This window comes from Protopterus annectens, chromosome 4.part0 (genome assembly GCF_019279795.1).
Source record: "Protopterus annectens isolate FY-2018-M chromosome 4.part0, PAN1.0, whole genome shotgun sequence".
Classification (NCBI taxonomy): domain Eukaryota; kingdom Metazoa; phylum Chordata; order Ceratodontiformes; family Protopteridae; genus Protopterus; species Protopterus annectens.
This window is the reverse complement of record NC_056733.1, coordinates 669,848,143-669,866,338: the sequence shown is the minus strand read 5'-3', so window position 1 is coordinate 669,866,338 and position 18,196 is coordinate 669,848,143. Positions and strand designations below refer to the sequence as shown.

General features: G+C 45.0%; 1 protein-coding gene across 1 annotated transcript in view; it reads right to left on the bottom strand.

Moving 5' to 3' along the window:
• PPP1CC (protein phosphatase 1 catalytic subunit gamma) overlaps window positions 1–18,196 on the bottom strand; it is an 833,371-nt gene that overhangs the window by 523,702 nt on the left and 291,473 nt on the right. The window contains exon 2 of the mRNA XM_044068633.1: window positions 14,049–14,180. Within this exon, the coding sequence (XP_043924568.1) occupies window positions 14,049–14,180 (132 nt within the window). The remainder of the gene's footprint in view (window positions 1–14,048; window positions 14,181–18,196) is intronic.

Sequence of the window (18,196 nt, the reverse complement as noted above, 5' to 3'; positions counted from 1 at the left end):
GCGAAAACTGGGTTCTGGTGGCTAGATGAGAGAAGTAGCCTGTCAGGCAGGCTTGTTGTCCCGAAGTAAGGAATCCCATCTGGGATGCTGTGTCCAAGCTTGCTCCCAGGAATACAATTGTGTGTGGGGAGTAGTTTTGATTTCTTTTCACTGATAGTACACCCCAGGGAGATCAGTAGGTCCTTTAAACGGTCAGGTGCTGCAACAGCTTTTCCAGTCTGCCTCAATCAGGGAATAAGTAGGGGTAAATTTGAATATTTTTGTCTGCAAAAAGCAATGGCTGGAGCCAGGCATTTTGTGAAAACTCTGGGAGCAGTGGACAAGCCAAAGGGAAGTGCACAGATTGCTGCCCTGAAACGTAGACATTTCCTGCAAGATTCCATGATTGGGGTGTGTAGGTAGGCCTCTTAGGTCTAGGGTTGCTAACCAAGCATCCTTGGAAAGCATAGGAAGAAGCTGCTGGAAGGTGAGCATTCTGAATTTTGGAGGATTGGGTGCCAGGTGTCCTCTTTTCTGGGTACCAGGAAGAGTGAATAGAAACCTTGGCCTATCTGTTCTGCAGGAACATGCTGTATTGCCCTCATGGAGACCAGGGAAGGACTTGCTTTTTGGCCTCTGCACACTGGTTTGGAGGAAGATCTGGGAACCCTTTTGGGGTTGGCAGTGTGTGGAAATAAAATTTCTATCCATGGGACACTATAGACCCATCGGTTGTTGGTAATAGCCCAGTTTGCATGAAAGAAGAGTTTTCCTCCTTGGAGCACAAGCAGGTGGGCAGAGGTAAGGGGTCAAGGTGTAAAGTCATTGTGAGATCTTTCCATAAGGTGGTGGCTTTGCACTCCGTTTTTGAAGAGGAGGAACTCCACTGGTTGGATCTCTGCATTCCTTGGGGCTGCTGTCTGGGGGGGGGTCTGCTTCTGGGGCTGGACTAAGCTGGCCTGGAGGGGACGGGAAAGGACCAGTGCTTGGAGAACAATGCCTAGTGAACCTCGGAGGCTGGACCTGTAAGAAGTCAGTCTGCACAGATTTTGCTTTTTCTTCCATCTTTAAGACCTCTTCTGCCTTGGTGCCAAATAAATTGTCTTTGTTAAATGGTGCGTCCAATAGTTTGGATTGGACATTGGCAAGGTCTGTTCCTTAAGCCAAGCATGCCTTCTAAGGACAGAAGGCGAAATTGCTGCCCTGAAAGATGCTTCTAGGGTGTCAAAGCCACATTGCTAGGTGTGCTTAGGAACCAGAGTTGCAGAATGCATTAGCTCTTGTAATTCTTTACTTTCTGCACAAGCAAGAAAGGGAAGACAGTTCCATGGTAGGCTGCTATTTCGGCATGTGGAACAGACCATTTAAATGCTCTAATAGTAGGAGTAGCAAGGGTGTATACTTCACCCATTTGTCTAAAGCTTGGGAATCCCTGTCTGAGGGGGGTGGGATTCTTAGCTGAGGTTGCTTTAATTCCTTTAGGTCCTCAAGAGATCTTTGGGTCAGCAGTAGGATTTTTGAAAAGGAATTTGAGAGTCGGGGACTCTAGTACCTGTCAACCTTCCTGGGAGCAGGAGGAAGGGTGTCAGAGTTAAACGGGATTCCATAAAATCATCCATGACAGGAAGAATGGCCAAAGGTCTGTGCTGTGGTAAATCTAAGAATTCTAAGTCAAGATAGTCTTAACATTCCCATTGGAAATGCTCCCTTAAAATATGAAGGGTTCCCCCAAATGAAAAATCCTCAGGTGGAGAGGCAGGAACAGATTCTTCTGCATCGAAATCCTCATAAGCAGAGAGGTTGTATGTCTTCATATTCACAAGAATCAGTCATCGAAGTCCTGTTTAGATAAAACTACTGGGGACAAGTCTCTTTTGGAAGGGGTAAGCCTGGCTTCCCCCAATAAGGACAAGGTCTTCAGTCATTTTAAGCATTTGAGACTGAGGCAAGGAAGCAGGTGCCCGAGCTTGGGTTGTCTTTTTTGGGCGTAGATCATACCCTGGGCTTTAGAAAAATCTGTAGTTTTAGAAAGAACTGAAGATGCGAAAGTTGGTCTGTGTAGAGTATCAGTAGTGTGAAGTACTTCCTCGGAAGTCTGTGCCTGCTGAGCGGCTCTGGACCCATCCAAGGTAGACACATCCACAGGACCTTAGTCAAAGGAGTCTCGCAGCATACCGGAAAGGGTGTCTGTAGCGGCCTGCGAATCCACAGAAGCGGGCATCAGGGGCTGCGAAAGCACCTGAAGACCTGAGAACTGACTAGCTTAGCAGAAGCATCGTCGGCAGTTTTGGACCGGTGCAGTCTATCCTTATGTTTTTCGGAATATCAGTAGTCCGATGGCTTACTGAAGCCATATCTGAATTAGAGGACTGACAGCAAAAATATCTAGCTAAAATAAGGGCCTGACAATGTATAGTTCTGGCACTGAACAAAGCACAAAAGCAACAGCGAGGGACGTAGTGGTCTGGGCCTAAAGAGGCGATGCAGTACGAATGGAAGTCTGTGTGGTATTTGCTTTCCACAGGAAAGACAACTGTTACTTTCTGACATGTTACAGCAAGAAAAAAAGGATCACCAAAGGGATATTTAGCTTTAAAAAGACTTCTTCAATTTGGAAACAAAATCTCAGGTAGCAGCCGACCAGCACTCGTGCCAACTGCTTCAGGCTCCTCTGCAAGAAAGACTGATGTAATGGAGTCAGATGCCTGACTTTACTACCCGATATCAGTCCTGGAGTGAAAGCAACAGATGCAGAAATACTAAGTCTCTGGTACTCGGGCTGACTGAGGGCTACCCCTGGCAGGATGAAGTACAGTTGTGTACACTTACCATAAATGTAGAGGTTAGTGTATTCACTGTTGCAGTCATTACATTTGGGTAATCCTGCTGGCAGGTTGCCCTCAGTCAGTCTGAATTCCAAAGTCTTGGGTCATGCGTCGGCTGCTGTCGCCCCTTCCCTGACATCAGGTAGTCAGGGGTATAAAAGCAGCAGCAGACTCCATTTTATTCAGTTTTTCTTGCTCCAGATGTCAGGTGCCCCCCTGAAAGGGGGGCCAAAATTTATATATTATACATAGATATATATATATATATATATATATATATATATATATGCACCAATATAAACTTTACTACACTTGAACATCTACATTTATGTTAAGTGTACAGAACTGTACTATGTTCATAGTGTTTCACTGTTGGTCATTACATTTGCATAGAGTCCCAAAGCTATGGTTGGGAGGCTGGAGCTAAACAGCATTAGGAGCTGCTAGGATGCCCTGCAGAACTGCAGTGGCAAAGCCTGCCCTGGATTTAGAGTGGCAGATGGAGTTCAGTGCACACCTTTACAAAGCACGATCAAGTAGTAGCCTCTAAAATGTCTTTGGTTGGTACTCTTGAGAAAGGCTGCTGAAGTGGCTGCAGCTCTGGTGGAATGTGGCCTAATGCCCTTAGGCTCCGGCTTGCCATGGTGTAAACAGAAATGAATGCAGTGGCCTATCCACTTTGAAATAGTCTGCTCTGAGATGGTCTTTCCTTGTGATCCTGCAGCATATGCCACTAGTAATTGCTCGGTCTTCCTGAAAACTTTGATTCTGTCCAAGTAGAATCGAACCTGTGTACGTCCAAATAATGCAGAATTCTCTCCCCCTTGTTCTGTGGATTTGGATAAAAAGTTGGCAGATGAATAGTTTGGTTAAGAGCCACACTGGTACTACCTTAGGCATAAATGGGTTTGTCCTCAGTGAGACTGTCTGGATAAAAATTATAAAAGGTTCCACAGCCATGAGTGCCTGTAGCTCTGAAACTAGTCTTGCAGAAGTTATTGCCAGGAGCAGAGCTGTTTTCCAAGATAAAAACTATCAGCAGTAGCAGCTGGCTCAAAAGGAAGCAGGGTGAGTTTTTCCAAGACATAGTTGAAGTCCCATGCAGGTATTGGTGATCTCCTTGGAGGCCTTAAATTTTTGGCTCCTCTGAGGTACTGCTTTAATAAAGAATGAGAGAAGATTGGGGTCTCTATTGTAATGAGCAGAGATCGCAGAGACATGAATTATGAAAAAGATGGGCCTTTGTCCAGCATCTGTCAAGTATTGCAAAATCTGAGGAATATTTGGTACAGCTGTATCAGTTCCTTGTGCCTGGTTCCAAGCACAGAATCTCTTCCATTTCCCAGCATAAGATTTTCTAGTACTAGGCCTTCTGGCTTCCAAATGACATCCATCACAGCTTTACTGAGGTGTGTTTTGTATGACTACATTATCCACCATGCTGCCAGGTTTAAAGTTCTGAGTTGGCTGTGCAGGATCTAATTGTTGAGCTGAGACAGTAGAGGAGGTATTTGAGGTAAGGTCCAATCTGGGCATTGAGAAATTCCTTAGAATTGGATACCAGTACTGGCGTGGCCGGTCTGGGGCAATCAGTATCATCTTTGGCTTCTCCTGTCTGACCTTTAGGAGTACCTTGGGGAGGAGAGGCAGTGGAGGAAAGGCATATACGGATAGGTTTTTCCAGCTGAAAGACGGGGCTTCCACTTTCAATACTTGTCTGTGATAAGTCCTTGTGCAAAATCTTTTTAGTTGGTAGTTGTGAGGGGAGGCAAACAGATCAATATCCGGGCATCCCCATTTCCTTATGCTGAAGACTTGTGGATCCAGCTGCCAGGGTTCTGCTTAGTCTGCCAGAGTGTTTTCCTTTCCTGGCAGGAATTGTGCCTGCAGATGTACTTGGAAGTCAATGCAGTGTCCCACAAAGTCATGGTTAGTCTGCAAATGGGGTAAGAATGTGTGGCCCACTGCTTGTTTATATACCATCTGACCGTGGTGTTCAGTAGTTGTCCCGGACGAAGTAGTCCTTGAAGGCTGTCAGGGCATTTTGAACAGCTAGCATCTCTGATTGATATGCAGATGCATTTGGTTCGAGGACCATGTGCCCTGATGCATCTTCCTGCCATGTGGGCCCCCCCAGGCATAATCTGATGCATCCGTTATTCGTGTCTGCCTGGCTGAGGGCAATGTGAATGGCTGTCCCTTGTTCTGGTGACAAGCCTTCACCCATCGAAACTCCTGCTGCAGGCAGGGAATGAGAGTAATCAGTTCCAGGCTGAGGCAATATGGAGTCCAAACACTTTTTAGGTACCATTGAAGTTTCCTCATATGCAGTCTTGCATATGGAATTAGTATGAGAGGATGCCATGAAGCCCAAAGCCTGCAGAATTTTCCTTGCAGATAACTGGGCCTTTGTTGTCAACATATTGAAATAGGTAGTCAGTTGCCTGTCTGGCATGAGAAGCCATCTGGGCAGTTGTATTAAAGCTTGCACCCAGGAATATTCTCTTGAGAAGGTACTAGTTTTGATTTATTTTCGTTGACTGTGTACCCTAGGCATATTAGAAGTCTTTGCACAAACGTCAGATGCTGTAGAAGAATGTCCTTCTCTGCTTGAATTAGACAGTCGTCCAAGTAAGGATATATTTGTATTCCTCTGCAGAATGCAATTACTGGTGCCAGGCACTTTGGCATATCTACTGTGCCCAGGGTCTTTACAAAGGGCAGTGCAGAGAATTGGTAATGCATTGAGCCAGCCTTGAATCCGAGGCATCTTCTGCATGACTGACTGGGACGTGCAGGTATGCCTCTTAGGTCTAAAGTCACAAGCCAAGCATTCTTGCTCAGCATGGGCAGAAGCTGCTGCAAAGTCAACATTTTGACTTTTGGAATACCCAGAAATGTGTTCAGAATAGACAGGTCCAGTATTGGTCTCCAGGCCTGGTCCTTTCTGGGTACCAAGAAAGTTTTGTACCTACCATAAATGTAGTTGGAGTGCTAATACAGCTGCAGTAATCACATATGGGTTTTCTGCAGTCAGGCGGTCCCTTGGCCGGCCGAATTCCAAAGTCTAGGTCCAGCGTCTGTTGTTGCTTTCCCTTTCCTGACGTCAGTGTGACAGGGGTATACAAGACACAGCCGACGCCATATTCTTCAGTCTTTTCTTGCCCCAGATGTCAGGTGCCCCCAGAAGGAAGGCAATACATAAATTATATATAAAAATATATTCAAGCAATGCAATGTAATCAAAAAACAGTAGTTGCAAGCAAATACACCACAGGAGGATAACCCAAATTAGGTTGTATGAGGAGGTGTTAGCCACTAGTCCTTTACCAAGAGGGGAAGGAGGGAGGGAAACCTGTACTGCAGCTGTATTAGCACTCTGACATCTACATTTATGGTAGGTACAAAACTGTACTATGTTCATCGTGAATACAGCTGCAGTAATCACATATGGGTAGAATCCCAAAGCTACGCACAGGGTGGTAGGCACTAGGTGGAACTGGGATGAGCCAGAATGCCCTGCAACACAGCAGTGGCAAAGCCTGCTCTAGTTTTGGAATATAAAGGCAGGTGGTAGTGTTTTGAGAAGGTATGCACAGAACTCCAAGTGGCTGCCTCCAAAATATCTTTGGTAGGAACTCCTCTGAGGAAGGCTGTAGAGGTAACTGTGGCCCTGGTGGAGTGGGATCTGATGCCTGTAGGGACAGATTTCCCATGATAGGAGTAACAAAATCGTATGCAGTGGCCTTATCCATTTTGAAATTGTCTGGTAACAGGCTTCCCTTGAGCTCCTACAGCATAGGACACAAAGTTGTTCTGATTTCCTGAAAGGCTTTGTTCTGTCCAAATAACGTAGCTGTCTATGGATGTCTAAGGAATGTAGCAGCCTTTCCCCTTTGTTTTGAGGATTGGGGTAAAAGGTAGGTAAGTGTATGGCTTGATTCAAAGCTACCCTGGATACCACTTTAGGCATAAATGACGGATTGGTTTGAAGGGAAACCCTGTCCTGATGGAAGATGAGAAAGGGCTGCACAGCCATGAGTGCTTGTAGTTACGAAACCCTACAAAGCTGAGGTAATGGCCAGAAGGAAAACTGTTTTCCAGGACAAATATTGCAAATCTGTTGAGGCAGCTGGTTCAAAGGGAGGCAATGTTAATTTTTCTAGAATGTAATTAAGATCCCAGGCTGGCACTGGTTGTTTCCTTGGTGGTCTTATATTCTTAGCCCCTCTGAGGAACTGTCTTAAGAGTGGGTGAGAGAATAAGGGTGGATCAGTGTTGAATTCTGCAGAAATGGCTGAGGCATGGCTTTTTATGGAGGAAAATGAAAGCCCACTGTTCAGCAGCTCAGCTAGATACTGTAATACCAGAGGCAAATTCAGTTTTCTAGGATCCTGGCCTTTTTTCTCATTCCAGGAGCAAAACCGTTTCCATTTTGCGGAGTAGGCCTTTCTAGTAGACGGCCTTCTGGCCTCCAGAATGATGTCATGCACCTCTTTGGGGAGTAGGATCTGTTGTGGTGTTAAGGAATTTTCCATGCAGCGAGATTGAGTGTTTTCAGCTGACTGAAGAGTTTTGTAGCTGTGCTGAGTCAGCAGAAGAGGCATTAGAGGTAGAGGCCAGGGAGGAGTACGTGTTAGGCTCCTCAGGACTGGGTACCAGTGCTGTCTTGGCCAGTCTGGAGCAATCAGTATCATCTTCGGTCTGTCTGCTCTTGCTTTCAAGAGCACCTTGGGCAGAAGAGGCAGAGGTGGGAAAGCGTACACTGTCCATGCTGTCCAACTGAATGAAAGGGCGTCCACTCTCCAGGCCTTTGGATGGAAGGTCCTTGAACAAAACTTTTCCAATTGATGATTCCTGTGGGAGGCGAAGAGATCTATGTCTGGCCTTCCCCACGCTTGGATTATCTTTGTAAACACCTGAGGATGCAACTTCCATTCAAGCGGATCTGTCATATTTCTGCTTAGACTGTTTGCCAGCGTGTTTTCCAAACCTGGCAAGTACTGTGCTTTAAGTTAGATTTGCCATTCCAGAGCCAAGTTCCAAAGTGTCACGGCTAGCCTGCACAGGGGGTATGAATGTGTTCCTCCTTGTTTTATGTACCACATTACTGTGGTGTTTTCTGTTCTTATCAATAATTGTCCTGGATGCAGGAGGTCCTTGAATGCTGTAATTGCATTTATCACTGTTAGCATTTCTTTTTGGTTGATGTGAAGGTGCTTTTCCTTTTGGGACCATTTGCCCTGAATGCACCTGTCATGTGCGCACCCCAGGCGTAATCCGAGGCGTCTGTTGTGATGACTTGATTTGCTTGAGGCTTGCAGAATGGGAGACCTGTGTTTGTTTGACATGCTTGGGCCCACCATAGAAATTCCTTTTGCAAACATGGAATTATTGGTATTACTGTTTCCAAATTGTGGCTGTGCTGAGACCATAGGTTTTTTTTTTTTTAGGTACCATTGAAGTTCTCATATGCAACTTTGCACATGGGATTAAAAGAATACAAGATGCCATGAAGCCCAGAGCCTGCAGGATTTTCCTTGCAGTAAGCCTGGTACAATTTGCTAGTATTTTGAAGTACTGAGTTAGTTGCCCCTGTTTTTCTGGCGTAAGGTAGGCCATCTGGGTGTTTGTGTCCAAGTTGGCACCCAGGAAAGTTATTTTCTGAGATGGTGTTAGCCTGGATTTCTCTGTTGAATGTGTATCCCAGGGAATTCAGTAACCGTATTGCATAAGCCAGATGTTCCAGAAGTTTGTGCTTGCTGTCAGCTTGGATCAGGCAGTCGTCCAAATAAGGGTAAATTTGTATCCCTTGAAGTCTGCAGTACGCAATTACTGATGCCAGGCATTTCGTGAATACTCTGGGCGCAGTAGATAAGCCAAAGGGCAATGCAGAGAATTGATAGCGGATTGAACCTGCAAGAAATCTGAGGTATCTTCTGCAGCTTTGTCTGTCTGATTAGGACATGCAGGTATGCCTCCTTGAGGTCCAATGTTACCAGCCAAAACCCCTTGCCCAGCATGGGAAGAAGCTGCTGTAATGTGAGCATCTTGAATTTTGGTACGAGTAGAAATGTATTTAGGATGGATAAGTCCAAAATGGGTCTCCAGTCTGTTCCTTTCCTTGGTACCAGAAATAGTCTGGAATAAAAACCTTGACCTTGTTCGTGAGTAGGTACCTCTTGAATAGCTTTCATGTCCATGAGTCTTGAAATTTGTATTTGTGCCTCTGCCCTTTGATTGTGTGGCAGGTTTGGCATGCCTCTCATTTTTGGAAGAGTGTGAAAATGAAATCTGTAGCCTCTGTTTATAATGTCCACGATCCATTTGTCTGTTGTGATATGCCAATTTCTTGTAAATAATGCAAGCTTTCCTCCCAAGGGAGCTGCCAGCTGAGACTTGCTTGGCATGAAGAGGAGGAAGTCATTGGGTTTGTTTTCTGTATTGTTGTGCACTGTCCTCGCCACCTCTTGGTGCTGGAGTTTGTCATTGTCTGCCTCTATGATCCTTGAGATTGTCCTCTGTCCCTTGTGCGCCTGTATCTACCTCTTTGGGGCTTGTCCGTGGCTGGAAAGGACCAGTTTTTAGAAGGCCAATTTCTGCTAAAACGAGGTGGTTGTACCTGTAGAAAAGCCTTGACAGTTTAAATAGATTTAGCTTTTTCTTCCATTTTCCATAGTATCTCCTCAGCATTAGTACCAAATAGTACACCCTTTTGCAAAGGAGCATCTAGTAGTTTAGCTTTAACATGATCAGGCAAGCTTTGTTCCCCAAGCCAAGCATGTCTACGAATGACTGATCCTGTAACAGCAGCTCTACTTGAGGCCTCTAAGGCATCATAGCCACATTGTAAGGTGCATTTACCCACTTGTTCTGCACTATGCATCATATCCTGCAATTCCTTCAAATCTGGTTGTTCAGGTTGAGACATTTTATTTCTTAATTGAGATAAACTGCTGGTATTTAAGCATATGGAACTGACAATTTAAGGCCCTCATGGCTAAGGTGGCCGAGGTGTATACCTTTTTCCCCCACCTTTCTAAGGATCTAGATTCTCTTTCGGAAGGTAGTGGATTCTTGGCAGTAGAGGCCTTCATTCCCTTGGGGCCTTGAGAAATGGTTTCAGGGTCAGCATTATGGCTTTTGAAAAGAAATTGGTGAGAGTTAGGAACTCTGTAGTACCTATCAGGTTTGACTGGGGCAGGAGGCAGGGAATCCGGATTAAGACAAGCCTCCGAGTAAACATCATCAAGTCTGTCCAAGACAGGAGGTTTAGCCAGCGGTCTGTGTTGAGGTAAAAGAAATTCCCTAAGCCTTTTCTTGGAATCAGAAAAGTCTTGGCCTTCCCAATGGAAGTGCTCCCTCAAGGTGTGCAAGGTTTCCCCAAAAGAGAAATCCTCTGGGGGAAGATACAGAAGGAATTGACTGTTCTGCATCCAAATCTTCATAAGGGGAGTACGAGTGCTCCTCTACATCAGTATGTTCTGAGAAAATGGAGCCCTGTTCAGAAGAGGGAGAATCTTCCTCCACTCTGGGTCTCTTGTCTAGAGGGGGTTGGGAACCCCTGATAAGAGTAATTAAATCCTCAGCCATTTTAAGCATCTGCTTTTTAGGCATGGGGCCTGGGGATGGGCCCTGAGCAACAGGCCTCTTGGGATGCATGGCTGATTTGGACTTAAAGGCCTTAATGGAAAAGGAAGATGAGGGCCTAAAGACACCCTGGGTGGAAGTGGACCTGTCCACATTAGGAGACTCACTCACAGTGGCTTCGGTGGTTGTAGTCTGAGTAAGGGCCGAGGCACCTGCGGTCTCGGGTACAGAAAACACCGCCAAAGAAGTGTCATCGGTAGTCAGGGACTGCAAAGGCGTCTCGCTGAGAACTGGACCACGTGCAGCCGGTTTTGGCGTGGTGTCAGTGGAGACTGCAGACCTCGCGTGTCAGTCCTTGCATTGTTTGGACAAAACGGTAGTCGGAGTCTCAGACGACATTTTATAATCAAAGGCTTTACCAAAACGAACTCCGCCCGACCCTTAGTGAGTTTACTGAAAGTAGTGCAAAAGCGACAGCCCGAGACGTCGTGGTCTGGGCCTAAACAAGGTATGCAGAGGGAATGGAAATCCTTATGCGGTATTTGCTTCCCACAAGAAATACAATTGTTAACTTTGTCTGACATCGGTCACAGGCAAGAAAAGTTTCCCCAACGGGGTACTTAGCTTTAAAGAAGACTTCGATTTCCAATTTTTCGTAAATTCAGGAGTTGGCCGACCAGCACTTGCAAACTGCTTCTGCTTCGGGCACCGCGCGGCAAAAAAGACTGAAGAATATGGTGTCGGCTGTGTCTTATATACCAGTCACACTGACATCAGGAAAGAAAGCGACAACAACCGACGCCAGACCTAGACTTTGGAATTCGGCCGACCGAGGGACCGCCCGACGGCAGAAAACCCTATGTGATTACTGCAGCTGTATGCACGATGAACATCAGTCTTGAGTAAAATCCTTGTCCCTACTCTTGCTCTGGTACTTGTTGAATGGCCCCCATGCCTATGAGGGATGAGACTTTTTGCACCTTTGCCCATTGATTTTTTGGCAGATCTGGTCAGCCGTTTGCCTTTAGCAGGGTATGGAAATTAACTTGTAGCCTTGTGACACTATTTAGAACCCACCTGTCCTGGGTTATAATGTGCCAATTTTGAGAAAAAAGTGCTAATTTTCCCCCCAAGTGTGCTGCCAGGAGGCAAGTGCTTGGTGCAGGCAGGGGGAAGTCATTGGGACCGTTTCCTGTATGATTTGTTTTCTCCAACTTTGGAGGTAGAAGTACCCCATTGCTTTGACCTGTATGAACCTTGCACCTGGGATCTGCCTCCAGGGCGTCTGGATCTGCCCCTTTGAGGTCTGTCTGACACAGGAAAGACCAATTCTTTGTAGGCCAGTGTCTACTAAACCAAGGTGGCTGTACTTGTAAAAAAAAAAATCTTTGACAGTTTGCATAGATTTAGCTTTGTCCTCCATTTTCTTTAACACCTCTCCTGCCTCAACACCAAAGTATCATGCTGTAAAGGTGCATCTAATAACTTAACTGACAGGCAGATTTTGTTCCTTTAACCAAGCATGCCTCCTAATTACAGAACTCATAACTGCATCCCTCCTAATTACAGAACTCATAACTGCGTCCCTGGAGGCCTCCAGAGAATAAAAACTGCATTGCAAAGTATGCTTTCCAACTTGTTCAGCTGCATGCAATAAATCCTGCATTTCCTTGTTTTCTGCACATTCAGAGTTTAACATTTTCTGTTTAAGCAATGCCATGTTGCTGATATTTGAGCATATGAAATTGACAGTTTAAGGCCCTTATAGCCAAGGTAGCAGATGTATAAACCTTTTCCCCATCTATCCAGTGCCCTAGAATCCCTGTCAGAGGGGGTAGGGTTTTTTGCAACGGAAGCCTCACCTCCTTTAGGACCTTGTGAAATAGTTTCTGGGTTCCTGCGCCTCTTTTTAGATTCTGAAAAATCTTGGTTCTCTCAGTGGAAATGCTCCCTCATGGTATGCACGGTTTCCCCAAAAGAATAGTCCTCTGGAGGAGAAGCTGAAGGTATTAGATTTTTCAGCATCAGAATCCTCATGGGGGAACAGAATATTCCTGATCAGAAGAGGAATTAGAAGAAATAGAAACCTGATCTGAAGATTCATAGGCAGTCTCTTGCCTAGGCCTCTTAGGAGGGGGATGGGTACCCCTGATCAAGGTAATCAAGTCTTCGGCCATTTTTAGCATCTGTTTTTTTTTGGGCATAGAGGCCTGTCCACGTGGCTCTTTAGTTTGTTTCTTCGCTATAGAAGTTGCTTTAGTCTTTGAAGCTGAAGTCGGTTTACTGTAAAGACGTTTAGATCTAAAAACACCCTCAGAAGCCGGTGCCTGCTCAGCGGCTCCGGACCAGTCTGAGTGAATAGTGTCCGAGGCTCCAATACCTTGTTTCCAGCGGCATAGCACACTCCACGTGGGAATCTGTAGCGGCCTGCGACTCTAAAGTAGCGGACATCAGGGGCTGCCTAAGCTCCTCACAGAGAACTGGCGAATGGCTCAGAAGCTTAGTCAGTTTTGGACCTCGGTTGTTTAACTCTCCTTTTCTTTGCATTTTTTGTGAACTTCGGTAGTCGGATGGCTATCGGATGTTTCTGGATAATTAAACCGGTGTCCAAAATAGTTTAAAGCAAAATCATACCCGTGCTTAATAGTGCGTTGGTTAAATGTAGCACAAAACAGACAACCAGAAATGTGATCAGGGCCTAGGCAAGGAATAAAGTAAGAATGAAAGTCCTTATCAGGTATTTGCTTCCCAAAAGAAATACAATTAACTTTCTGACATCAGTGGTCTGGAGCAAGAAAAAAAGTTTCCCCAACGGGGTACTTAGCTTTACTGAAGACTTCGGGTCTGAAACTAACAATTCTCAGGAGTCTGCTGACCGGCACTTGCTGCGTGGTGCCCGAAGCAGAAGCAGTTTGCAAGAAAGCCTGAAGAAAATGGCGTTGCTGCTTCTTTTATACCCCTGAATACCTGACTTCAGGGAAGGGGCGGCAGCAGATGCAGGACACAGGGCAACCTGTCAGCAGGATTACCCAAATGCAATGACTGCAACAGTGAAACACTAAGAACATCCCAAATGTGATGACTGCAACAGTGAAACACGAATATCACTTACCATAAATCACTCCTCTGGAAGTTCCACCACCTGCTGAAATCACTTGCCATACCTCAACTGTTATTTAGCCATACTGCTATGATCCCGCCCCCTCAATTTTGTATTGCTCCAGAGACAGTAATTTTCTTTAAAGATTATGTAACACCACGTATAAGTATCTCAGTGCACTAGACTATGTAAATAGTCGAACTGGAAAGGTACGAGTACAAAAGCCTCACTTCTGACCCCCCCCCTCCAACAGAGGTTTTGGTTCCATACAGCTGTGCTCTGCCTCTCCACTATGCAACTTCTGGAGCCCCTGGATTCTAAGCTTTTATTTAGGCCAGTTAACATTTAGGATCTTCACAGTGGTTACCTTAAAACTAGCTCCAGTTTTAGATGCATCTTAAACACGAGTAAACATACGACAGTTACATTTGATTGTTTTAAAAATGCTGAGGATTTTAACAATGCGCTGCACTATGAGCCACTGTGCATCAAGTATCAGGGCATCAAAACAGAGTGCTCTCATACACTTTACACAAACAGGCTTAAGTACTTACCACAGATTTTGAGTGGCGCTTCAAGTTCTAGAAGAATAGGTTGACTAAGGAAAATTTCACGAGATTTGAGACAAAGACCTCTGATCTCATTTTCCTGGAGCTGGACATTTTTTCCTGGCTTTGATCCCCTCACTGGGAAAATAAATAAAAAATCCAGGTTATTTGTGAAACTAGATCATAATCTTGGCTAAGGGTCAAAGCACGTAAAAATTTAATGAGTTACTCTACTCGCCCAAAATTTCAAAGTAATACATCTCTAGACAAATGCATCTATAGAGTATTCATTCAAACCTGTGTCTCTAGCCCACTATCCTGTAAAGTCATGGTGCACAAGTGTGCAGCATGGATGCCAGCAAGGGATACACAAACTCCAGTCCTAACAATAACTTTTTCCACAAAATTTAACCGCATATAATAAACTTGGGGAAATCACAAGTCTGCCTCTTGCATGACAGAACCACCTGAACATACATATATTCAACCACCACTCTAAACAGCACTGGTGAGGTCAGAAGTTACAGTATGTGGAGGACACTCCCTTCTTGAAAACAGTTAGGACATATGGCCAGAGAAAACTAATGGACATACTACTGATGGGGAAGGGGAGAAGCAAGCTGGATTTAATTTCTTTTTTAAAGTGGCATCAAAGCTTTCACCCCACCCCCATTAGGAGACTGTACCCAGGGAAAACTCAAGGGCACAAACGAGATCTGCGCCTGCAATGGTGTGGGGTAGTGGTGAGCTTTGTCCAGTTTAACTAGTTTGGAAGCCAAGAGCAGAGCTGCAGCAACACCAATTGCATTCGGCAGTTTTTTGCTGAAAACTGGCAAGTCATTTAAACAGTAACTCCATCCCTTGACAAAATTTATGCATGGCTTGTTGCAGCAAGCAATCTAAGGTCAATATGACAGAGCAAAAAACTTTTAGAATACTGTGGTACATGTATATACTTAATCCTGTCATGAAAAGGTTACCAACATTAGGAGGGTGCAGTGTTTTATTCTTGCACAGACCATTCCCCACTTCAAGTCTTACCACTAGTGAGCCTCAAATTAGGTGAGTAAACAAAATACCCCTTCAGACCTTTACCAAAAAGTGACACCTGCCATAGAAAGTGAAGTCGATACCTCACTGCTTGCAAAGAAAAAAAGTTAAGAAAGGTTTCCACAAAAACAAAACATGAAATTAAAGTTATGTACTTACCTTAACTATACATCTTTGTCCATTTTCATTCAACTGATGGGTACCAAACAGACCATGCCACATACTACACTTTCAGATGCAACTCATGAGCTCCTCCTTTTACCCATAATCTCCCCAGTCAACTAGCAATGCCTCAGTTTGCTTTCTTATAAATCCTAACATGAGATTGCGCTCAAACCTGGAACAAAGGGTTCCACAAAATCAACAAGGTCACTCCAGAAGGAATGGGGTAAGGAGGGAAGTTGAAGAATGAAAATGGAAAGGACGTGCAATTAACGAGTACATAAAACTTAATATCCGATGTCCTTTTCATTCGTTCAACTGATGGGACAGAGTTCCTTGCTATGTGAATCTTGGGTGGCCCTCATGGAAGGATATTCCAGAGAAATGTGGAACCAAAAGCAGCTCCGCTTCTGGAGGTCAATAGTTTGTAACTAGCAATAAAAAGGTATGAGCATTAGATCAGACAGCTGCTGGACAAATGTCAATAGAAGTTCTAGACCAAAAGGCAGAAGAGGTTGCCATGGATCTAGTAGACTGCACTTTTGGAGGCTTTGAAAGGGAAAGGCCATGCAGAGTATAAAAAGTACAGTTTTGTACCTACCATAAATGTAGATGTCCGATAGATATGCAACTGCAGTCATAACATATGGGTTGTCCTGCCTCAGGCAGCCCTCGGTCGGCCGAATTCCAAAGTCTGGGTCCGGCGTCGGCTGGTGTCGCCTCCTCTCAGACATCACAACGGCTGGAGTATAAAGGCATCAGCCGATGCCATCTTCTTCAGTGTTTCTTGCCCCAGATGCCAGGTGCCCTCCTAGGAAGGCTAAATTTGGTAAATGGATAAAAATAATTCCAAACATGCACTACAGTAAAACAGATACACCATAGGGAATACCCCCAGCTAATGGGATAGAGGGGAAAGGACCCAAAAAAAAAGAAGGATACAGAGGGGTAGGAGGGTGGGAAAATCCGACTGCAGTTGCATATCTATCGGACATCTACATTTATGGTAGGTACAAAACTGTACTATGTCCTTCAAGAATGCAACTGAAGTCATAACATATGGGTTGAATACCACAGCCAAGCTGGGGGTGGATCGATCTATAAGGATGATGTAGCTAAAATCCCTTGCAGGACTGCCGAAGCAAAGCCTGCTCGGGATCTGGAGTATAAAGGCAGGTTGTAGTGCTTGGTAAAGGTATGCACGGAGCTCCATGTAGCAGCCTCTAAAATGTCCTTTGTTGCCACTCCTCTTAGGAAAGCTGTGGAAGTGGCTAAAGCTCTGGTGGAATGTGGCCTAATATTGGCTGGCACACCTTTTCCATGGAATGAATAGCAGAATCTGATGCAATGTCCAATCCATTTTGAAATTGTTTGTTTGGAGATTGCTTTTCCTTGTACTCCAGCAGCATAGGCTACAAACAGTTGGTCAGACTTTCTGGTGGCCTTAGTTCTGTCCAAGTAGTAACGTAGTTGTCTGTGTATGTCCAAAGTATGCAGTAGTTTTTCCCCCCTATTTTGAGGATTGGGAAAGAATGTAGGCAGGTGAATAGCTTGATTTAGAGACACCCTGGAAATAACTTTTGGCATGAATGTAGGATTTGTTCTGAGAGAGACTCTGTCTTGATGAAAAATGAGGAAGGGAGGCACTGCCATGAGTGCCTGAATCTCCGAAACTCTTCTTGCAGATGTGACTGCCAATAAGGAGACAGTCTTCCATGAAAGAAATTGCAATTCTGAAGTTGCTGCTGGTTCAAATGGAGGAGGAGTTAATTTTTCCAACACATAATTGAGGTCCCATGCAGGTACTGGCTGTTTTCTGCGAGGTTTGATATTCTTTATCCCTCTTAGAAACTGTCTTAGAGGATGTGAAAACACTGGAGGGTCACAGTTGTATTTTGCTGAGATTGCTGAGGCATGAATCTTTACTGAAGAGTATGAGAGTCCAGTATGAAATAGCTCTGCCAAGTATTCTAATATCCGAGGTATACTCGGTAATGCTGTGTCCTAACCCCCTGTTGGCATCCCAGATGCTGAACCTCTTCCACTTGGCTGAATATGCTTTTCTGGTGGAAGGTCTGCGTGCTTCCAGCAAGATATCTTGAACTGATTTGGAAAGAGAGCTAGATGGAGAAATCATGGTAGCCTCCAGGCTTGTCAGATGTAATGTTTTCAGGTCTTGATGTACCGTCCTGAAATTGTGTTGTGTTAAGAGCAGGGGCCAAAGGGTCAGAGGCCATGGTTTGGTCAGAGTTATGGTCAATAGCAATGGGTACCAGTGTTGCCTTGGCCAGTCCAGAGCCATCAAAATGCCTGTTGGTTGTTCTGCTTTGATCTTCAGTATCACTTTGGTCAGCAGAGGCAGAGGGAATGCATAAATTTTTTTTAGAGAATTCCAGCTGAAGGAGAGAGCATCCGTTTTCCAGGCTAGAGGATGGTGAGTCCTTGTGCAGAACTTTTCCAGGTGATGATTTAAGTGGGAAGCAAAAAGATCTACGTCCGGTGTTCCCCATGTCTTCGTCAGTTGAAAGAAAATGTGAGGGTGCAGCGTCCATTCGTGTGGATCCATAAAATTTCTGCTCAGCTGATCCGCCAGTACATTGTCCTTGCCTGGTACAAACTGGGATTGTAAATGTATCTTCAGGCTCAGAGATTTTTCCCAGAGAAGCATGGTTAGTCTGCAGAGGGGATAAGAATGAGTGCCTCCCTGCTTGTTTATGTACCACATGACAGTGGTGTTGTCCGTCCTTATTAGCAAGTGCCCTTGTTGTAGTGATTTTTCGAAAGTTTCGATTGCATGTATCACTGCCAACATCTCCTTTTGGTTTATGTGCAGATGCCTTTCCTTTGGCGTCCAAAAACCTTGAATGCATCTGCCCTCCATGTGCGCCCCCCATCCTTGGTCCGAGGCGTCTGTTGTAATCATTTGGCCTGCTTGAGGTCTG